Genomic DNA, 22,380 nt, shown 5'->3' on the forward strand with positions numbered 1-22,380 from the left:
TACATATGTTAAAGCTTTTGTTTCAGAAACTGCAGCTAAGGACCATCCCGGCTCCTGGGAAAACAGCTGGCCTCCTGGGGCCCTGCTAGAGATCACCTACCACCTGGGGACAAGTGGAGGCATCCGGGCCTTTGTATTCCAGGGAGAGACAGAGGACCACCCGCCCCGGGAAGAGCTAACTGCCCAGGACAGGAATGTTGCAGCTTCTGTCACCTGAATCCTCCCTGAATCTCAGAGCCCTCACCGCACTTTGTTTATTCCCTGGTATAAAAAATCTGGCCTGGAAAGAGAAGATAAAGATCGTCTGTTAGGGTATGAACCTGCCATCTTCTCAGATCATGAATAAAGTACTATAAAGATTCCATCGCTGTCTCCGCTTATTGGGTTTGGTAGTGACAGGCAGTCCGAGCGCCAGTGTCTTTTCCGGTTTCAAGGGGACTTTGACAAGAAGGGAAGAGCTAGCTAAAGGGAAATAATGAGGACCGGGTGGCCATGGGGACAAGGAGGGGTGACAGAGACGTCTGGGAACTTAGATCCCGGTGAAGTTTGCTCGGTGCCAGTCCTTGTGCCATCATCTGGGTCCCCTAAGTGCAGGGACCCAATGTCTTGGCAGCACTGTCCAGCAGGGGTTGCTTCACGATGCAAATGTTGTCTTTCTGTGCTGTCGAACCAGTGAAACGTGGCTAGTGTGGCTGAGGAACCGAATGTTTGCCTCTATTTCATTTTAATCAAACATAACCAGCCACCACATCCCTCTACGTGCTTCGCACCCCAGATCACGTTGGAATCACTCAGATGTCTTTACAAACTTCCGATGCCTGGTGTCGGACGGAGCCTCGCCCCCATGCCCTGGTTCTGTTCATCGAGGTGGGCGTGGGTATCAGTGTCTTCTGGAACAACCCAAGTGCTTCTTACGTGAGCCAGCGTGGAGAACCAGCGGTCCAAAACTTGGTCCACCACACTCTCGGGGTGGGGAGGCCCCTCATGTCACAGCTTGGCCCAGGGGGCATGTCTGGAATTCAACTGCTTTGCTCCCACCAACCTCCCCCTGCCAACCCCCCACCAAGCCGTCCTCCGGCTCCTCTCCACCGCCAGCAGGATCGCACAGCCTGCTGGCTCCAGACCCTCCCATCCTCACCCACTTCCCAGCCCAGACACACTGCCCATTCACCTGGGCAGTGCCAGGACCTGGCCAGCTCCCTGCCCCCCTGGACAGCAGGGGTCAGAGGTCAGGGGCCTGGTCCTTGCAGCCCCTGGCCCTTGGACAAACCCCACCCAGCCACTTTCCCAGGCCAGCCTAGGCTGGTGGCCGGCTGAGGTCGCTGGTTCCTGTCATTTTCCTGTTAAGCAGATATGCTGACTGGGGTGCCTGGGAGACACCAGTGCGGGAGATTTTGGTAAAAGGCTGGAACCTGGGGAGACACTTTCCTCCCCAAGCACCTTGGAAAAAGCCTTCTGAGCTGATGGCCACCCATACCCCAAAACAACATTTCCTGTGACTCACGCGTGGCAGCTCGTGCGCTTCTTTTATTATTAAATATATAAGCAGCTTCCTATTTTTTAAATAGATATTTAAATGACTTTATATAAAATAATTCACCACTTCCAAGTATAAAAACAAAATCTCACAGTGTGTGAGCCAATGTTCCCTCTCGGCTTTCTCAGAGAAAAAGAAGGGTTTCCTGTGCGGGTGGCCGGGGGCCTCCCGTTCCTGGGTCAAGAGAGCAAGTCCACTGTAGAAGCTCTTTGCTTTCTTGACTTATGAAATACTATAGGTTTAAGGGGTGGGGATGGAGGAAGAATGCCTTTTTTTCTGTTTTTTTTTTCCCTTCCACTTTCAAATACATACGTTCTAGCATCAAATCTAGAGTCTATGACTAGAAGGAGGAGCCCCAGGGGGAAGTTCTCTGCCTCCTTCCCTCAGCTGGCGGCAGCGGGCAAGGGAGGCAGGCGTGGGCCCCAGCCCAGGACCCAGGCAAGGCGGAGTCTGTAAGTGGAGGGCCCAGGGAGCAGGGGAGGAGGGACACAGCAGCACAAGGCAGACTTGAAGCAGGTGTCCCGGCCCTCCGCCCCCCGGGGTTGCCTGGTCAGAGAGATGGTGGCCATGGGTGGGTGGCTGGGGTGAGAGCTGGAGGTATCACTGCCTACCAAGCTCCTAACAGGGACCACCCACCCAGGCCCAGGTCCCTGTGGGCAGTGGCCTTGCAGCCGTGTCTGCGGCAGAGGCCACGGGTGCAGACGCCTCCCCGCAACCTCAGGGGCACATCCATCATTTCAAAGACCCTCCTGTGCCTATTTCTGCCCTCCCCTCCCTCTCCTCCCTCCCACTAGTCACTTCCCTTTGGGGAACATCAAAGTGCAAAATGCAGAAACCTGGGCCAACAATACAACCTAGAGACCTGCTCTGGCTGGCGGCCCAGGCAGCTCTCCCGCCCGGATCCACCCCAGGGAGTCACAGGCCGGATCAGCAGAAGGTCAGGGCTCCGGGGCTCCCGTGGTCCACGGGCGAGGCCGGCTCGGGCGCTCAGTGCAGAAGCTGGGGAGAGGCTGAAGGGATGGGAGGATGGATGGATGTTTGTTCATGGGATGGACGGGTGGGCCGTACAGCAGGCAGGTTCAGTCTTCACAGTGCAACGGCTTCCTTCAGGAGGGGGGCCTCCGTGTGGCCCCGCAGAGGAGCCCTGGCAGGTGCCGGAAGGGCGGCAGGGCAGGGGCCAGACCTGGTCTTCACCTTGGCATCTCGAGCCAGGCAGGTACTGAGGACACCTGGGCGAGCAGAGCCCAGCAGGCCTTCTCTTGCCATCTTCTGGGCTGCACACCTTTCCGGGAAACCCGGCCGCCACTGGCCCACCCTGCAAATCGCCATGACTCTCTCTCTGGGACAAGTCCCTGCTTGTTGGGATAGAGATCCATCCCTTGGCACCAAACAGGTCCTCTGGGCACGAGGGCTCTTCCATTCCTCAGCGTCCACATCCACAGGCCTCTGGGTCCCCGGCCCAGGGGCCGGCTTGGCGGGGGGTAGGAGGAGAGAGCAGCCCCTGAGGGGCAGAGGGTGCTAGGCTGGGCTCGCCAGCCTCCGTCCAGTGGGTAGGAGCCTCCAGGGCCCACGATAAATATCAGCAGCGCGGGGGGCATCCTCCGGCCCTCTCTGAGTCAGTCTGGAGTCTGTGGGTCGAGGGCGGAGGGACCCCGGCCTGGCTGCTCTGGTCTCACTGGGCAGGCATGAGTTCTCATGGGAGGCAGGCTGTGTTCCCGGGAGAATGGCTGAGGAGGAGGGTGGCGGGCGCCCCCCAAGGTCTCCTGCCATGGAGAGATTATCCTGTGCGCCCAGCTGTAGGGGAGAGAAAGAAAGGCTTGTCAGCATCAGCCGAGTGGGGACGGAGGGAGGGGTCGCTGAGGACACGGGCTGGGGAGTCAAGGCGTTGCGCTCCCCTGGGCCGCGGGCGGTGCTGCAGGCAGGGCCTTCCTTCCGTCCTCTGCCTCGGCTTCCCAGCCGCCCCAGCCACCGCAAGGGACCAGGCAGCTTTCTCTGGCAGGCATCCCAGCCACGAGCCAGACTGCCCTCACCTCCTACCTCCTCCTGGGGAAAAGGGACCACAGTGAGGCCTGGAGGAGGTCTGAGCATGGACGAGGGGGCACTGCTCAAGCGATGGGGTCTGACAGGGAGGGCCGTGGGACCTGAGTGTCCTGAGACTCCTCCTCAGGCAAGACCAGCTCGCTGGCTGTGGTCCCAGGGCAAATCCTGCTAACTCTAGTGAAGAAGAGAGTTCTCAGTCCCTCCTCCATGTCGGTCATCACAGAGGGTCACCACACACAACCATCGGGACAGTGGTGCAGAGGCAACTGAAGATGAAGAGCTAGAAGTAGTCCTGGGACAAGGACACTTCCCGCCCCCCGTATCACTAGGCATACTCCTTCCGGATGGGAGTCAGGGCCCTGCGCGCTCCCCGCCCCACCCCCATCCTTGTCCCCTTGCCCAGCATCCTCAGAACGCTTTGTTCCCAGACCAGAAATCCCCTGGACTCCATCCAGCAGTCCGACTCTGGCCCCTGTGTGGAGCTGCCCTCCCTGACCGTCCACGCCCTCCTGGCCAAGCCCGTGATGGGCAAAGGAAAAGATGGAACCACAGCCTCTGGCTCCCAGCCCATTCCCATGCTCTGGAGGGAGAGGATGGGGGAGCCATAAACTGGACATGAGCCCCGCTGGGTACAGCTGGCCCACAGGCACTGCTGGGGCCAGCAGGGAAGGAGGGCCAAGTGGGCGAGCTCCAGCCTGCTGCCCCGGCTCCTGCTTCCCTGGACTGGAGGGGCTGGTGTCATGTCTTCTTCCTGAGGGTGCCTCTCCCATCTCTTGTCCGAGCGGCAGTCAGTGTGGGGCTGGCCCCGAACCTCCCTGAGTCTCCTGGTGCCTGGCCAGAGCCCACCTAAGGGCTGTAGCCACTGATCCAAGGCGGGCGTCTGGTTGTGGCCCCTACCCTGGCTTCCCTCTCTGAGTGAAACCTGCAGGGGAGGAAGGCCTGAGAGGAGGCAGGCAGGGAAAAGGGCGTGAGACTGCACAAGGCAGGTGGCCAAGACCCAGCGGATGGGCTGGCCACCCGCCAGAGGGTGGTACAGCGCTGAGCCACAGAGTCCCCAGGGACCCCAGTCCACCCTCTGCCTGGCAGTCCCAATGGGCCTGGGTCGTCCCCGAAGCCCGGCCTGTTCCCAGGATTCCAGCCTACTCTCCCTGCCCACAAGATTGACCTCAGGATTCCAGCTGCAGCAGTTTTGCCCTCTTCTGAATGGGCTCCCCTGGCTCGGAAGATTTCTTAGATGCCCTACCTGCTAGGAGTGGCCCAGATATGTCACCCTACACCTGGGAAGGCCCTAGGGGGCTGGGTTGCGTTTGGCACGGGTGTGACTGAAAAGTTTAACGGGGCACCCCAACTCGTCCGCCAGCCAGCCAGTCAGCAAGTCAGGCTCTCAGCCTGCTTAGCCAGTGAGCCAGTCAACTCTCCAGTCAACAACTAACCAGTTAGACAGTTACTAGCTAGTCCACTGGTCAGTCAGAGCCCCCCAGCCTGCTGGTCAACCATTCAGTCAGCATCAGTTAGTTAGCCGGCTAAGTGGTCAGCCAGAAGGCTGGTCAGTTAGAGAGGACTGGCCAGAGTCAATGGGTTAGTCAGCCCTGAAGCCAGTCGGTCAACATTTATTGCATTCTTGGCAAGTGCAGAGAAGCCCTCTTTGTTTCAGAACCCGGGACAGGAAAAGAAATGCAAAAACAGCGGGAGATACGGTCCCTGCCCTCAAGGGGCTTACAGCCTTCTCGAGAGGGCAGAATGTACACATACACGTAAAACAGGAATTGAAATGTATAAAAACAACATCCAAGTCTGTGCAAACCGATACAGTATTAACCGAATATAAGAGACCATAGGGGCATGAAACAGAGGAGCTACCAGAGGGTGGTGCAGATATCAGGGAGACCTCCTGGAGCTAACTGTGGGCGGAGGGGAGGGAGGGAAGGAGGGCGGGGCCACCTGGCCCCGGAGCAGGGGAGCCAGGGTCCCGAGTTTATCAACAACGTGGGTGAGGACGACAGAAGGCGGCCATCAGTGTGCAGCAGACACACTTGGCAGGGCCCGGAAGACAGAATTAGGATGGAAACAACTTCCGTAGATGCGGGGGGTGGGCAGACCCCAGTGGGCTGGTTTTGACAAGGATGAATATAAACCTCTGAACTTTGGTTAAAACAATCAAGTTGTCCAAGTACAGGATAGAGGTCTGGCTTGAGAGAGGCTTAAGGTGGGGTAGTAATTGGGGGTTTAAAAGATCACATGCTCAATATATGACAACGGTATAATGCAGTCGTTTAAAAAAGGAAAAAACAAAACAAAAACGAATGCAATCTTAATCTGTACGCATAGCAGAACACTGTCCAGATCAAGGAAGGCAAGAGTCCCACTGCACTCTGAGCTGGTCAGACAACGTCTGGAGCACTGTGTCCAGGGCTGGGCGCCACATTCTCAGAGGGACATTGACAAACGAGTGTGTCCAAAGGAGGGCGACCAGGATGGTGAGGGGTCTGAAAACCACATCACATAAGGAATGTTTGAGGGACTTGGCCACACTTAGCGTAGAGAATTCTTAAAGGGGACGTGGATAACTGACTTTAGCTATCAGGGGGCTCTCATGAGACTAGGAGGGAGGACCAGCGTGAAGGGCGGGGGTGGGGGCGGCCAGAAAGTGGGTTGAGCATCAGGTAAGGAAGGACTTCCTCATGGTGCCATCGGCTGGTGGCAGGGAGCTGGCCTGGCTCTGGGAGTGTGTGATCGGAAGCTGGGTGAATCCCAGTCAGGGAGGCAGAGAGGGGAAGGCCCCTTTGGGGTAGGATGCTCGGCCCCATGACCTCTGAGAGCCCTTCCAAGACTGAGGTTCTACAGCTCCATGAATCTGAATGCAGGGAGGCAAGGATGATGGTCCTGGCAGGAGAGATTGGCCAAACCAGGGCGCAAGCAGAGAAGAAAGTGGCAAGAGGCACGTGGGCAGCAGCTGCTGATGGAGGTTGAGAAGAGTGGCTGGATGTGGCTGGGGATGCGCAGCTACTGAAATTCTCCGGGAGGGTAAAGACCTTACACGAGAGGATGTGGGTGGCTGTGGCATGTGGACGGGGGCAGGAAGACTGGAAGCCCGAGGCAGAAGTAATGACCCAGTGCAGCAAGAACAGTGCCTGGCTTCAGATGGGCGGAGGGAATGGAGGGGTCCTGAGGACCCAGAAAGGGAGCGTCGGCCAGCCCGGGTGATGAATGGAAGACGGAGCAAGAGGGAGGGGCTCGAGCTGAACCCGTGGGCCTTCAGGGAGTGGATGGTGTCACAAAATTAGGATGACTGGAAAAGGATGTAGCTCATTTTTAGGGGTAGAGAGAGAGATCCAAAGCCAGAGTCTTACCTTAGAATTCCTTCTACACCGGAATGTCCACCTGTCTGTCCTCATCCTGGGTGAGGGGGCTGTGGGCAGAGCACAGGGCTGGCGTCAGACTCCACCAGCAGAGGCTGGCAGTGAGGAAACCCGAAAGTTTGCCCCCCAACCCCCGCACATGGGCTCTAACCCTCTCAGGTTTAGAACACCAGAGACCTAACCCTAAGAAAAAAATCAGGAAAGATCCCAGATAAATAGGAAAGAAAGGACGCCCTTCCCCCTCTCTACCCTCCAATCCTGTTCTGAACTCCACAGCCTCCGAGCAAGTGGAGGAGGGTCTCCCTCAAACCTGGAGGGGACAGAGATGCCAAGACAGGCCTCAGTGCCTACAGAGCCTCACCTGCCCTCTGGTTGATCCATGGGACAGTCCACTGTCTGAGGCTCTCGAAGGCTCTGGGGATAGAAGAGAGTGGACTCACTGAGCAGCTGGAGGGAGCATGGCCCCACCCCCGGGCAGGGCTGCTGGGGAGTCTGTGAGTTACCAAAGTCTCCCCCAGCTGCCCAGAAGTGGGGATCAGCCATAGGGCCAGGGGAGCTTCCTGGAGAGCCCCCGCAGGCTGTCTCCTATCCTGAGGTCCCCTGGCCCCAGGGAACGCCCAGCCCTGGCCCACACAGCATCACTTTCCTCCCACCTGGGTTCTCAGCCTGCTTCTGGCCCAGGAAGATTCTTTCCCACGCCCTGCTGCCCCGGCCCTCCCTATTGGCCTAACAGCCTGAGCCCTCCCTTTCTTCCCTCCATTTCGATCCCCCGCCCGCCCCCATCTTTGCTCAATCAGCCTCCCCTGTCTGTGCATCTGGAGAACCCAGGCCGAGCCCCAGCCAGCCTGCTACCAGGCTGGACTTGCTCCTCCACCTGGCTGTGCCACTGTCCCCATGAGATGCCCATCTCTGACATTGGGCTCCTCTTACCCGGCGTCTCCATCCGTAGAACAGCAGTCCGCCCAGGGCCAGCAGGACCAGGATGACGCCACCGCCACCAGATGCCAGCGGGGCAAGGAGAGGCTCAGGGGGCTGGGGTGTTGGGTGCTGCTCATGGCCTGTGTCAGTCAAAGGAACGGAGTTAAAATGGGCATGGGGCAGGGCCGCCCCCTCACGAGTTCCTCCTCTTTCCTGCCCTGCAGGGCTCCGCCGTGCCCTGGTGCTGCTGCGCTTGCCCTGCAGCTCCGGGAGGGGCGGCACACTGCCCCGGGAGTGGCTGCTGGGAAGCCTTGGCTGAGCAGAGAGGGTGGAGGGACGGCTGAGGCCTTTCGGGTGCAGTGACAGGGTCCTGGCAGAGCCTGGCGCCTGGTGGTCTCTAGGTGGCAGAGTGGGACGGTCGTTCTTCTCAGGTGTGTGACTCCGGGTCTGGCCAGTGCGTCTCACGGGGCCCAACTCCGGTGGGGAGGTGCCAGTTCCATCCGCTGGCAGCCGGCCCTTGGCGGACCCGGAGGATGGAGATGCCGAAATGATGTCACTGGCTCTGGTGCTCTCTGCCTGGACACGGCCTCCTCCCAGCCTGGAGGAGGAAGGCTCTGGCCCTTGTTGTCCAAGACCCTCACTAGCTTCTCCAGAGGCCTCTTCTAGGGCCCAGTCTGTACTCAGCACAAAATCAAGAACATCCTCTGACCCAGGGACGGGGCCCCCGGCGGGGGGGTGGGGCTGAGGTGAACCTCCTGTGGGGCCTCCCTCGACGCCTGGGGTCTCTGATGACTCAAAGCTCTGGCAGGTGCTCCTGGGTGGTCGCTGCTTGGTGCTGCCCAGGTCCACTGTGCGAGGGGGCTGCTCACTGGGCAAGAGGGAACTGTCCTCTGTCCCCTCAGCCTCAGCCCAGGTCAAGCCAGCCAAAGGGGCACTGGAGGGGGCAAGGGGCTGCTGAGGGGAGACAGAGGCCGGGTCACTGCTAGGGGTGGCTTTGGGGTACAGGCAGTTGCAATCAGGCTGGGTCGCCACATCTGAAAGAACCACAGAGAGGGAGAGAGAATGACGGGGAGGAGATAGAGTCACCAGCTTCTAGCGCAGCTCTCCCAGAGACACTGGAGAGGGGTGAGGGTCTGGGAGGCCCCGCGTCCCCCAACTCAGCCCGGGGGCTGAGGACAGGACAGCACCGGAGCCAATGCTCACGTCACGGGCAGCAGACAGGGAGGATGCAAACTGCAGGACGTTCAGGCAGGCAAGAAGGAGCAGGGTTTAGAGGCACAGACAGGGATCGGGTCAGCGAAGACCAGAGCACAGCCCTTCCTGGAGTTCCAGCCGGCCACACGCCAAGCCAGGGGTGAGCCATGGCCGGCCAGGGGGTTGAGCAGCGGCCTCGAGGACTAACACAGGACACCCGCAAGCCCCGCAGGACACTGCACCAGCTAGAAGCAGCAAGGTGGTTTCATGCACAGCAAGGGCCACACTGCCATAGCCATGGGCGGGGACAGGCTGGGGCTGGAATGTGGCAAGGCTTGAGGCCTCAGGATGGAAACAAGGAGACCGGACTTGGCCATTGGCAGGTGGTGGGGCCGCAGTGCCTGCCTCGGGGAGCAAGGTTGCATGGAGGAGGGCACAGGTGACACAGGACGCAGAGACGAGGACACTCGGGGAACACGTGTGCCACAGGTGCCAGCACCGGGAGAGTTTGGATGATGTTCAGACTTCAAATCCAGCCTGTCCCTTGAGGGGACACTCAAGGCCTCCTGAGGACTTCCAGAGCCAGAGTATCCTGGTGGTTCACAGCAGGGGTCCCGGAGCAGGGCCCCCGACTCCATGTGGAGCCTCTGCGCTCTCCACGGAACCCCCCGCATGTTCAGCCAGCCTGCAGAGCCGGTGGGAAAAGCTGCCGTGCCTGCGGGGCTCTCCAAGAGGGCCCCCTTTTCCACTCCCTAATTCCACAGCCACCAGCACGTTCCTTCTTGATGCCTTGACATGCAGACATATGTAGGTGTACATGCACACACATGTCAGAAGAGACATGTGCTCAAGACCACCCAGAGGTACACAAAGCCACATATGTACACAGGACAAGCACGTCTACACACACAGGAGCACGAGTAGCAGCCAGGCTGCCTCCCTGGGGTCCCTCCAGCCCCATGTCCCAGCCCCAACCCCTGCCCCAGTCCCCACACCCTCCCCAGCCTCACACTTGCTGGCCCCTTGGTGCTTACCTTGGCTGGAGCATTCAGCAAAGCTGTCGCTGCAATCCTTGCTGAAAATGTCCTGGTTGTCTTTAAGGAGATTCTTCATTTCACTAAAGACATTCTTGATCTTCTCCAGCAACCAGAGGGGCGACTCGGAGAAATTTTGGACACAGGCCTGAAAGGAGAGCAAGTTCCCCCTGGGTTAGAACGACCACCGACCCTGTGTCTCTAGCTTGTTTGTCAAACTCCCTGAGCTTCTACCACATCTACTTGCTTTTCCTCTTTGATTTTCTCCCTCCCCTCCGCCCTGGTTTGCAGCAGAACCAGTCCTGAGGCCAGGAGGTATGCTATCTATTCAGAGATGTATCAGGCATATGGTAATTACCTGGGAATCATGCAGTGAACGAGAGAGGTGGTCCCCGGCCAAGCTGGACATTGAGTCCCGCAAGGCACGGGCACTAATCCCATTGTTCCAAGCCTGGGGAGTGCTATGAAGGAGTACTGAAGGTCCAAGGGTATAGAAAAAGGGCTCAGGAGGAATGTCCTTAAGAAGGGACTACCAGATGAGCAAAAGTTAACTAGGAAAAGAGGCGGAGCTGGAGAGAGCTGTCCAGGGAGTGGGAACGGACTGTGCAAAGGTCTGTTGACAGTTCAGGCAGAAAAGGACCTGAACTGTCAAAAGAGCATAAGAAGGCTAGAGTGGCTACGGTACTGCCCTCCAGGAGGAGAGGGGTGGGAGATGCCACCGAGAGAGGTCAGCCAGGGCCGGTCCTGCAGCTCCTTGTTGGCCTTGCCAAGAACGGTTAGCCTCAGCCACAGAGCGAAGAGCAAAGAACACGTGCCAGGGGTTACTGAGGAAGGGGTGGGTGGTGCCGTGGTGTAGAAAAGGGCCTGGAGGGGCCCTGGGGCTGTTTGTGCTTCTTCTGTGTTGGCGTCTTGGAAGGAGGTCCACAGAGCTCTCCCCTGCTTCTCTCTGCTTGGGGGACACAGGCTCCCCACAGCCACCGGCGCTCTGAGACACCTCACACACACACTCCCTTCTCTCCCAATTTTTGGGCAGCTCCTGCTCAGTCCTGACCAGGCTCCTCTCCTGCACTTGACTTCTGCACACTGGCACTCCTCAGGGCTCCGCCCTGGGCCCGCCCAGGTGTCACACAGGCCAGGCAGTGCCATGCACACCCTTGGCCTCATCTATGGCCTCCTTGCAGCACAGGGAAGAACTTGACGGGGCTGCGACGTGGTGGGCATCACTGGGCGCCCATGCCTGTGTACCAGGCAGACGATGAAAGGGGTGTGGATAAGAAGACCTGGGCTCTGTCCTACCACTCACCGGCTTGGTGACGCTGCCCGAAGGGACTACCCTGTTTGGGCCCATTTCCTCCTCTGCAGAGTCAAAACGATAATCCCTGCCAGCTTCCCCCAGGGCTGTTAGTGACAAGAGCTAGGCTGGCTCCCTTGCCTTTCTTCACGAGAAAAACAGTTTCTCCCCAGCTCAGGAGCTCTGAATACCTCCCCAGCCAAGCCGGCTGGGGACTAGCTCTTCCTGATTCACCACTTCGGCCCCCCTGGGCCACAGGCATTCATTCATGGGAGTCCTACAGGGCGGGCGCCTCGTTGAAATGCCAGTCCCTGGGCCCGCTCACAGACCCAGTGAATCAGACCCTCTAAGGGTGCACACTGGGAATCTGCATTTTAAATAAGCTCCCCAAGTGGTTCTGAAGCACATTAACATTGGAAAATCACAGATTTAACACCTCCTTAAGACAGGCTTCCTCCCTCAATCCCACGCTCCCTCTGGCGACCTCTCTCTCTGCGCTCCTTGGAGCCGAGCCCCTCCAGTGTCGTCTCTAGCTCCTCTTTCTGGTCACCCTGGGGCGGCACCAGCTGCCACTCCGGGCTCTGCCTGGGACTAGGGTCTCCTGCTGGTCTCCCAGCCTCCAGGCTCCTCCGCACAGCAGCCAGAATGTCCTCACATGCAAATTAGGTCAGGTCACCCGCCCGCCTGCCTGCCTGCCTGCCTGCCTGCCTCTTCGCCAGGGCTGCCCCTCACACTTTACATCAAATCTCATGTTGTTAGGACTCAGGGGATCCAGCTGCGGCCTCCACGCCTCTCCACCCTTCCCGTCCACGCTGCCTGCAGCCTAACCTCTGGGTCCTGAACAAGCCCACTCCTGCTCACCTCAGGGCTCTGACCAGGCTTACTGCTTCCCCACTCGCCCATCATTGGGCCTCAAATGACAGTTTTCTTACTCAGAACCTCTGTCTCTTCCTCCCCACCCCTGTTAAATCAGAGTCCTGCTTCTCCCTCCCAGAGGGGGCTCCTTCAGGGTTCCCACCCTCACCTTCCCACCTTCCCATCCCTGGTCTCCTGCAGTGCAGCTACTGCCGCAGGTGCTCCCCCTATTCGACCTGCTTTGTTAACTGCCTCACTGCCCCCAAAGCCCCCAACGTAAGCTCCATGCACATGGGGATTTTTGCCTCTATTTTGTCTCCTGGTGTCTGGACCAGTGCCTGGTACAGAGTGGGTGCTCGCTAACTTTGTGGAAGGAAGGGAGGGACCCCGTGGTTTGTGATTCTGTTTGCTCATGTTATGGTGTTTCCTGGCTGCCAGTCTGTTTTCACGACAAGCCCTGTGAGGTTCAGCACCAGGCAGCTCTCGTGCATGAAGACACAGTCAAGGCCTGGTGCTGCGCCTGCTGCCCGATGTCGGCGGCGAAGGCAAGGGGAATGAAGACGGGAAGGAGAGGGCAAGCGAGCAGCGTGCTGCGGGGTGAGGAAGTGCATGCAGTCTGGGCACGTGGGCAGGGAGGGCACCACCACAGCCACCCTGCGCCCTGACGCAGGGCTGTGGGCTCCAGGCCCCTCCTACCTTGTCCTGTTCTTCGTCGTTGACCTTGGGGAAGCAATCGTTCAGCCTCACGGAGAGTTCCTGGATTTTTGAGAGGGCATTGGCATTGGAGGTGTTGCCTTTGAAGCTTATGGTGTCCTCCAGTATGTCTTGCACCAAGAGAAACGCCTTCCTAATGTAACACACTCGGTCTGTCTGGAAAAGGAGAACCTGGAGTTGATGGTCTGGCTGGTGAGGCCAGGACCCTCAGCTGTGTGCCCGATGCCCCCACCCCAGCAGAAGGAGGGCTGCAGCCTGCCCTACCCTGACCTCAGTCCTGACCCTGGCCCGACCCTGGGGGAGAGGCTAAGGAAGACATTGCCCTTGGTTAGCCCTTCTGTCTCTCTCTTTGGGATCTGGCACTGTGGGGCGGTGGGAGGAGGGGGCAGGTGGGTAAAGGGAGGAAAAGGTGGACTCTGATTAGAGAGAGTTTCGGATTTCTGGAAGAAGCCTAGGAAGGTAGGTTCTGGGGAACTTTTGTCTTGCTCTCTCTGCCTCTCTTTTAGCTTGCTCCCACAGAAAGTCCTTTTCCACATGCTTCCTTCTAATCCTGCAGGCCACAGAGGTCACAGGAACAACCTCAGGGTTTTGTCTCCCTGCAGGTGGCAGTCACCTCAACAGAGGCTCTGCTTTTGCTCTATATTCCTGGCACCAGATGAAGGAAATAGCATATTCTTTGGACTGCGAGGTGGTCTCCAGATCTAATAGGAGCGTGTGTGGGGCAGGTGTGTGGGAACAAGCTCTGGCACCAGGAGACTTTGTATGAGGCACAGAGATGAACAAACCTGGAGAAAGGGCTGGGACGGGGGGGTGGTGTTGGAAAGGCATGGGGGCACCAGGAAGAGCTGTGCAAAGTCTGTGGGGCAGGAAGGAGCAGGGAATGGGGGCAGTGGGTGGGGCCGTGGGGTGGAGACTGGCATTTATAAACCCCAGGCTAAGCAACCTAGGCTGTCTTCTGGAGGGGCAGTGGGGTGGGGGCACGGGGACCCTGACAGGTTGAGGGGAAGGGAGAGGAAGTAGCAGGTTAGGGTTCCGAGAGCTCCCCTTAGTGGTGGGATGAGGGGTGCACGGGCTGCAGCAAGGGCGTTTGGGCAGCTCCCAAACGGCTGATAGGGAGGCCACCCCGGCTGCACTTGGTGTCTGCTTAGGGACGGGGGAGAAGGAGGAGGGAAAGGGCTGGACCAACCCCTTGGCGGATGGTCTGTCTGCTGGATGGAGGTGACATCCTTAGGCAAAGCACGTGACCCAGAGGTATGGGTTTGCCTCAGGCCCTCGAGACAGCCTGCCTGTGTTCAAATCAGACCTCCACCACTTACTAGCTGTGCTCCCTTGACCTCTCTGGGCACCATAAGCAAGACGAGTGAACCACACAGTGGCTCCATCAACACCGAATTAGGAATGTGCCTGGAAGATCTTGACATGTGCCAGGAGAAGGGAGCAGCCGGGGACTTGAGCCCCTCCTTCTGCCCAGCCCCAGACCCTGGCACCCCAGGCTGAGCACCAGGGATCCTCACACCTCATTGCACCCAGCCCTAGGATTTCTCCAGCCTTCACGCCCCCACATGTACCCACCCTGAGAAGAGCAGCCCAGCTGGGCCTTGAAAAGAGCCCTAACTCACCAAGTTCTGATCTACAAACATAAAGGAGATTTTGCACGAGGTCTCCATCTGACTGTCAATCTGTAAGAGAGAGCAGGCCAGGGGTGGCAGGGCATCCGCAGCTTGGTTGAGCTTGCCTCACCAGGGGCACTAGAGTTTCTGGGTGGGTCGGGGTTTTGCTCCTCACCCACCTTCCCCCAACCACACCTGGAAAGACAACACGAGAAGACCTGTGCCTCCCACATGCCCAGGGGAGGGCTGCAGAGGGACAGGAAGTCTCTTCCTCCTACTTCCCACTCTATGAAATCTGACAGATGCCAACTTGTTCTAGGGAGGAAGTATCTGAGAGAGAATATAGGACATAACCTCCTAGAGAGGGAGTGAGCTCCCTGTAAGAGGGAATTCCTGAATTCCTGTAATAGCAGGAATTCAAACAGAGGCTAGACAAATTCTGAGGATTCAGGATCTGTAAGGGCTGGAGTTAAATGCCCCGGTTGGCCCCCAGGGCTGTGGTTATGTGATGGGAAGCATCAAGGAGGGGCCCCTGGTGCCCCTTAGCTTTCTGTGGCAGCTGCATGCAGGAGGAAATGTGGGGGGGGGACATTTCGGGGGAGGTGGTGAGTGAGGCAGGAGGCCCAGCCTACAGGCTCCCAGCTCAGAGCCCTGCAGCTGGCCTTTGCCAGTGGTGCCCCACTCTGCCTGGCTGGCCAGGGAGATGGTCAGTTCTCCCCTGAGCAAGACAGCAGCCATGACAGCAACCTGATTCTGCTTGGCTGAGTCACATTCGGAACTGTTGGTGACTGCTGGCCCAGTCAGAATGAGGCACAGGCCCCTTCATGGCCAGGGCGAGCGGCCATTCTAGCCCTAGGGCTGGGGCAAGAGCCAGGGCTGTGAGGGTGTAGGGCTGGGAGTTAGGCACGAGCCCCTGCTCCAGGTCTGGCAGAGGGCCTGCTGCCGGGCTGACATCACGTTTGGGAATCCAGGAGCAGGAGGCAACGTCTGGGCACAGCAGGCAGACTGGGCTGGCCCCTCGGAGGACACATCCCACTGAGGGACTTCAGAGTCCTGGCAAGTGTTCCCCGAGGCAACCAGCTGGCAGCCCACCCTGTCCCCTGCCTGCAGGGGAATCAGAGGGGGCTTAGGGGGCTCAGGGGCCTTGACCTTGAGGAGGTCGGTGAGGGGGACCATCAGTGTAGGCACAACCTGCACAGTCCTACTTCTCTGCCTGCCACCCCTCCCTTCGTCCCATTGGCTCCTGCCTCAGTGTCCTCTAAGCAGAGAAAGCAGGGTGGGTGGGGCCACACACTCACCAGCTGCTGCAGGAGCTGCAGGTGTCCGTCGCCGATCATTTGACTACAGTGCTTCGACTGCTCCTTGGCAATACTGCTGCTCACCAGGAGACAGACCAGCAGTAGCACGCGGCCCAGCCATGTCTGTGAGAGAGACAGCCTCGTTTCTCCCCAGCTCTTACTCTCCCTGGGGACCCCCACGCCCTCACACCTGCAGGGCTACCGGCTCTGCCCCTCACTCCAGGACGCAGCATTCCCCAAATCCAGCTTTCTTCAGGTTGCCCAACAGCCTCACACAACCTTGCTCTCCCTCGATGACAACCCAAATGTCACCTACTCCAAGAAACCTTCCCAGAAGAACCCAGGCCGAGGCTTACTCCACAAGGGCCCATGATGAGGGCTTGGGTGGCAGGCCTACTAATCCAAAGTCCAGTCACACAGGAAACTCCTCGAGTGTAGGACTTGCTTCTACCCATTTTTCTGTTCTTGCAGCATCGCGCACCGAGCCAGGTATCTTGGGAGCTGCCCATTCCTCTCAAGTTCATGTTCGTGCACTGGCTTCCAGACTTGAAGCCAGACACATTTCCCTTGGGCTCAGTCTTTCCTTCCACCTGCTTCCACACGGGTCTGGCTCTGCTACCAAAAAAAGCCAGGGGCCCACACTCAGCTTCACTGGGCATCTACCCCATGCTAGAGACCTTTGGAGCCCTGGCCGTGTGTGTGTGTGTGTGTGCGTGCATGCGCGAGCACATCAAAATTAACCAGAGATGGAGGCGGTGGCGGCAGCGGCAGGGGCACCAGCGCTAGGCTGTCTGGCTGGCACCTGCCTATTGGACCCCTGTCCAGCTCTGCATCCAGCCAGCCAGCTGTTAACAAGGGCCAGGGTGTTTTTTGAGACCTCTCCCCTCTTCAGCACCCAACTGGCCCAGTAGCTGCTGACCCCCAGAGTGGTGGGACTGGCTCCTGACACCCTGCCTGTCCCCTTCCTTCCTCTCTCCTTCCTTCTCACCCCTCTCTCTGGCCCTGAGTCTCCCCTTCTCCAGCCAGAGATAGAGAAAAACACTTGGGCTTTTCTGTCCCCAGCTGGAGGGCGCCTCCTAGCCAAGGATGCCCTGAGAGTCAGGGAAATGCTGTCGGGGTGGGGTGAGGGCTGGCACCTTCCTGGGCTCCACCAGACTCTGCCTCAGTAACCCAGAAGATGAGACAAATACAGCAAGTGAACAGCACGTTGGAAAAACACAAAGAGGCTAGGAAACAGCCCACAGCGGCATGCTGATTTACATATGACTAAAAGCTCAGATGCTGGCCAGCTCTTACCAGGGAGAAGAGGTCCTGGCTGGGCTACCAGGGAGGCTGCAGCCAGGAGGGGCCTCAGTGAGGCCTGGAAACATGGGGAGGAATTGATGTCCAGGAGGGAAGGGATGACCCGAAGGGAAGAGGCATGCATGCCCAGTCCCACTGTGCACAGGGATGCAGTGAGGGTCCTGGCCTGACTCGGGGGAGGGAGAACATGAAGGAGGGAGGAGTCATGGTGGTGGGGTGGTGGGGGAGGGACCTCTGTCTCTGGCCGGACAGTGAGGAGGTAGCCCTGGGAAGGAGTGACTGTCCAGATACTCAGGAAACTGGGCCACGCAGGTGTGTGGGCCCCAGGTCGGCTGCCACTGAGGAGGCTCCGAGGCCCCCGTGTAAGTTGTGCGGAGAAGCAGGCCCCGGGGATGCTCAGGAAGACATCGCTGTCACAGGCACTTCAAGGGGAGGGCACTGCTTAACCCCCAGGGCTGCCTGGCTTTGGGTGATTGTTCAGGCATCGGGGTGAGGACAGTGCAGTCACCACGTGGGAGGCTGACTTTGAAGATGGCCAAAGGGGGTGATCCCTGCTCCCCAGAGCCCAATTTTGCCTCATAGGGAGATCTGGACGGGCATCCAAGGGTTAACGCTCTAGCTTGCATCTGGCTAGGCTGCCTCTTCTCCCTCCTCCTTTCTCCCTCCCACCCACCAGCCTCAGCCTCTAGGGCAGCCAGGAAGGAATCTCCGTGGAGGGCTCAGAGAGATGCGGACGTCTCCTCCCAGCTGTCCATCCTCAAGGCCTCCCATCCTGTTCCTATCGTCCCAGTGGACAGTCGCTGGAGAGACCCCGGCATAAGCGTACCCTCAGGCTGCCCTACCTAAAGCCAGCCCCCCTTTACTTTCCTCCTCTTGCCTCATGGTTTCACCTCCAGCTCCTTGTCTGGGTCTTGCAGCCTGTCACCTAGACCTCCCCGGTTCCCCTCTCAGCCCTATTTCCCCTCGAGGTTGGGCTCTTCCTCCCCTGTGGATCTGCTCTGCCCTCCCCTCGCCCCACCTGCAACCCCCTCCCTGACTTTCCAAACACTTTCCTGCTTCTCTTCTCCCAGGTTTCTCCTCCCATTCTTCCCCAGGGCTCCTCAGAAGCAAACGCACTGGGAGGCCACTTACTGTTCCGTAACAGTGCCACCCTGCACTTTCTAGGAGTTATGGCAGCTGCTGCCTGCGGTGCGGGCAGGACTGTCTCCATTCAGTCCTGAGCAGCCCCTGTCCACCGCACCCCAACACCAAACCCGCCTCCCACCGTCCTCTATCCCCGGCAAGCCCAGGGTCTCCCCCAACGAACTGCACCTGAGTTTGCAAAAAAAATTCAGAGCTATCCCCAGGCAACTCTGGGGTCTGGTCTCTCCAAAACAGACTTGATTGTCATCTAAGTCCCCATCAGCTCCGTAGTAAGCTGGAGGGACAAGTAGAGACTTGCCCAGCTCCTTCCTTCTGCCAGCTGTTCCTGGGCACAATTCTATAAGCTGATGACCCCTGAACTTTCTCCATCCAGAAGCGCACACTCCCCAGCAGAACCTAAAGCATGTGCGGGGTCGATGAGGAAGGTGCCCCCTGGAGAAGGCGCCACATTCAATGCACTGCCACTCAGCCAGTCCCTCTGCAGTGGTCCCTCAGAAGGTAGAGGCAGGGGCCCCTGGTTGACACGGAGCTGCGAACCTCTCTCTTTGGCCAGCGGGTGGCTCAGTGTACCCCTCCGTGCAGTAGGATGAGCCGCTTTCCCTTCCCCAGGCAAGCGCTGCAGCCCCAACAGCAGCGGCAGGGCCTCAGTGGGTCTCAGCCCGAGCGCCCTCGGGGCAGCCTGCACGCAAAGATGGGAAGGCGACAGGAGCCCGCCGGAGAGCCTCTGCAGCCGGCGCGCGGGGACATTCGGGTCCGAGGGGCCGCGTGGCCGCCGAGCACCAAACCCTACCCTGCACTGCTACCGCCTCTTACCGTGGTAGGGCAGCGCCCGGCGGCGCCCCGCGCGGTCATACGGGCAGCTGGGTCCCGGCCGGGCGCGTCGGCCGCCCTCTCTCGCTTGCTCGCTAGCGAGCCGCTGCCGAGTCTGCGCCCCGCCAAGGGCCGGGCCGCTGTTGCGGGAGTCCGGAGAGCCGGCTACAGCGCGGAGAGCAACAGGCAAAACTTTCACTTTCCCCAGCCGGCTCCGCCAGCTCCTCGGCACAGCCTTTTTAAGCGACTTAGGCATGTGGTTTATGGGAAATTACGTTGGACAGGCGCCAGGCGCGCGCGCGGGGGCGCGCGCAAACACACACACACACACACACACACACACACACACGCTCGCATCACACACACTCCAGAGCCCCACTGAGCCGCCTCCCCGCCCCCACCCTCGAGCTGGGCTTCCCCGCCTGCCTTCCAGTCGCCTGGTCTTCTGTACTCAACTCGGAGAAGCAATGCCTCCTCCACTGCCTCGCACCCTTCCTCGCTCTCGCTGCGGATTTTCCTTTCCTTCCCTTCCGCGCTCTCGAAGTGGATCGGCTGTTGTCTAACATTCCTCTCGAGGGACTTTCCCTCTAAGCCTGAAAATTCCCAAATCTGAGCAGGAAACGGTCTGAGAGCTAGTCAAACACTGAAGACTGGGCCTCCCCGGCGGTGCACCTCGCAGCACCTGGTGGAGATTGAGTCAGCAGGATTGCAGCAGCTAAGAGCCCCCAAGCAGCCCGCCCAGCCTCTTGTCTCCAATTCTAGGGGCAGGGTCCAGGCACGCAGGCCAGCTCCCTGGCCAGGAGGGGAGGGACTGCGTCCTGGAACAGGGAGCTGGGAGGCTCGGCGGTGCCAGGAGACACTCCAGGCACTTGACCTTCGGGTGATGTAAGTGCTGGCTTGTACCCTGCTCTCTCCTGAAGGCCAAAACCTGGGGCGATTGGCACCTGTGCCCTAGAGTTCCCTTAGTGCTTTTGGAAGTGCATTTACTGAGAAGATTAATCACATTTTGTCTCTGCACAGAATGACTCTAAATGGAGCCCAACAGGATAAGTCTATTAATTACAATGCCATTGTCAGGCCACCCACACCTACCTCTTGGGAAATATATGTATGATATGTGGCCTGGTCCCAAAGAGGCATCTCTGGTCACTTGCTCCAGCCTCAAGCAGGAATTTTACACCTGCACAGCCTTGCTCATTACCGGTGTCTCTAACCCTAACCCAGCTGCCTTCAGGGCAAACTCCCCACCCTCCAAGGCTGAAATCACACCCTGTCCTCTGCCAGCAAAGCTTTCTTTAACTCCCCAGGCAGATGAATGGCCCCTTTCCCTGTATTCTCACTGAGCTTGGCTCCTTTCTCCCAGGGGGCTCTGATAAATTGTCATTCATCGATTGATTCGACCTCCACAGTATTCTACAATGTATTTAAAGTGGTACTGACACGTATATTCTGCCCCCACTCTGGACCGAGACTTCCTCCAGGCTGGTCCATGTTCACCTGGCTATCATTCAGCGGTGCCAAGCACCCAAGGGGCACCCAGTTAATAGTGATTTCAAAAAGGAGGCCACCAGAAAATCGTTCATTCCTTCGGCAAATGTGCAGCATGTGGTGACTGTGTGTGTGGCAGGCGCCGTGCTGGGCCTGGCGATATCATAGTGGACATGCCGACGTGGTCCCCCCTGCTTTCACGGGCTTGGGAGCTGTCGGAGAGGAGGGGTGTGAGACAGCGATGCGCGTTTAGAGCCCTGAGGAAGGAAGCTGAGAGAGAGAGAACGCAGCTGGAGGAAGGAGGTGGAGGGTTTACTTCCCCTAGGCAGGTCGGCCATACCGTCCCCGGACGATAACAATTTAAAGTAACATGTGACACTCCACACAGTCCTTAGGAATGATAAAGAAGCGGCTACAGGAATTAGCGTTGCGTGAGGAAATAAACCTCTTCGCTTGTTGGAAAAGAGTTAGATTTTACCTGCTTCCTCCTCCCCCAACCCAACCCTGCCCCAGACTCAGTGAGGGGCCAGCAGCATACCGCTGGAAGACGGCCATCTCCCTGTTCGGACAAGGCTCGGGTCGTCATTCCACCTCAGCTGAAATTCTTTACATACCCAGGTTTGAGCCCTGGCTCCACCCTGACTCCACAAGCTGTTTGACCTTGACACTTCTGTCATTTGCTACATGACTTTGGGCAAGAGTCTCTGGGCCCCAGTATCTTGTTCATCTATGAAATGGAGAAGTTAGTTTATCTTTCCCACCAAAGCCCTCAAGAATGAGTGGGGTGATGCCTGAGAAGTGTTTCGCACAGAACCTAAAGGTAGTGAGTGTTTTTCTTCTTCTTATTATCTGCCCTCTCACACGAGTCTTTTCTTTTTAAGATAAGAAGAGAATTTTTAATTTTTTTAAAGAATTTATTTACTTATTTTTAGAGAGCAGGTGGGAAGGAGAAAAAGAGGGAGAGAAGCATCAGTGTGTGGTTGCCTCTCCAACACCCCCCACTGGGGACCTGGCCTGCAACCCAGGCACGTGCCCTGACTGGGAATCAAACTGGTGACCCTTTGGTTCACAGCCCGTGCTCAGTCCACTGAGCTACACCAGCCAGGGCCCACTCACATGGGCCTTAAGCAGTGACCCAACATAGTGCCGTGGATTTAGGAGCCCCGATCCCAGATTTTAGTCCCAGTTCTGCCGCTCGCTGGCTGTGCAACTTTAGAAAAAGTCCTTCTTCTTTCTGGGCCCCTCTTTCTTCATCTGTATGACAGCAACGGTAAGTTTTCTTTTCCCAGAGCGGTGGAGGTCAAACAGACTACATAGGGGGTCTCCAGGGCAACTGACAGCGCGGAAGGAGCTCTCGGTTCTGGAAGAACCCTGTGGAACTGGAGGCTGTGGGTCACTGGAGCTGCGGAGAGATGCCAGGGCCCTGGACAGCTCTGACCGCCCAGCGGGACCCGCAGCTGCCTCATGTCTGTTACTGTCAAAGGAGAGGCTGTGAATCTGTCTGACCTCAGGCCAGCTGTACTGCCAAACAAGGGCCATGGAGGCTGGAAAGGCCAGGTGTGCCTCCTGGGGCTCTCCTGGGCAACATTTTCTGTGCTGAGCACATACTCCTAACCCCCGCCCCTGGCTGGCTAGCTGGGAGACCTTGGGCAGTCAGGCCCTGGCTGACCGCAGGGCCGAGCCAGCGGGATGGTGTCATTTGCATGTGGCTCCATTTCTGTTCACACCCAAGGAAGCCTGCATGTGCCCGTCCGTGACAGGGAGTGTTGGAAATAGAGGCTTTCCCT

At 58.4% G+C, this 22,380-nt stretch overlaps 2 protein-coding genes across 5 annotated transcripts in view; one reads left to right on the forward strand and one right to left on the reverse strand.

The window, feature by feature from the left end:
• The window catches only part of GSTM3 (glutathione S-transferase mu 3), a 229,726-nt gene that overhangs the window by 95,698 nt on the left and 111,648 nt on the right, over positions 1 to 22,380 (forward strand). The window lies entirely within an intron of this gene.
• CSF1 (colony stimulating factor 1) lies at positions 1,508 to 19,431 on the reverse strand. Of its 4 annotated transcripts, none has more exons than XM_037152446.2 (10): positions 19,109 to 19,430; positions 15,851 to 15,973; positions 14,562 to 14,621; positions 12,925 to 13,098; positions 10,083 to 10,230; positions 9,548 to 9,733; positions 7,867 to 8,888; positions 7,298 to 7,350; positions 6,928 to 6,986; positions 1,508 to 3,331 (listed from the first exon to the last, which is right to left on the reverse strand). In XM_037152446.2, the coding sequence occupies exons 1-9, from the start codon at positions 19,145 to 19,147 to the stop codon at positions 6,941 to 6,943; spliced, it is 1,851 nt and encodes a 616-aa protein (XP_037008341.2). In that variant the 5' UTR covers positions 19,148 to 19,430; the 3' UTR covers positions 1,508 to 3,331; positions 6,928 to 6,940. The 4 variants fall into 4 exon arrangements, with proteins under 4 accessions (XP_037008341.2, XP_037008344.2, XP_037008343.2 ...); XM_037152447.2 differs by lacking the exon at positions 1,508 to 3,331 and adding an exon at positions 5,157 to 6,063 and having other exon boundaries at positions 19,109 to 19,431; XM_037152449.2 differs by lacking the exon at positions 9,548 to 9,733 and having other exon boundaries at positions 7,867 to 7,994; positions 19,109 to 19,426.

This window comes from Artibeus jamaicensis, unplaced genomic scaffold, assembly GCF_021234435.1.
Source record: "Artibeus jamaicensis isolate MK-2021 breed Jamaican fruit bat unplaced genomic scaffold, CSHL_Jam_final scaffold_1689, whole genome shotgun sequence".
NCBI classification, from domain to species: domain Eukaryota; kingdom Metazoa; phylum Chordata; class Mammalia; order Chiroptera; family Phyllostomidae; genus Artibeus; species Artibeus jamaicensis.

Excerpts from the sequence above, each read along its gene's own strand:
- CSF1 (XM_037152446.2), bottom strand. The coding sequence starts at position 19,147 with ATGACCGCGCGGGGCGCCGCCGGGCGCTGCCCTACCACG. Across the intron at positions 8,889-9,547 it reads ACATCATCCAAACTCTCCCG|ATGTGGCGACCCAGCCTGAT; the intron begins GTGCTGGCACCT and ends TGGTTCTTTCAG. Across the intron at positions 6,987-7,297 it reads ATGGATCAACCAGAGGGCAG|CCCCCTCACCCAGGATGAGG; the intron begins GTGAGGCTCTGT and ends CTCTGCCCACAG.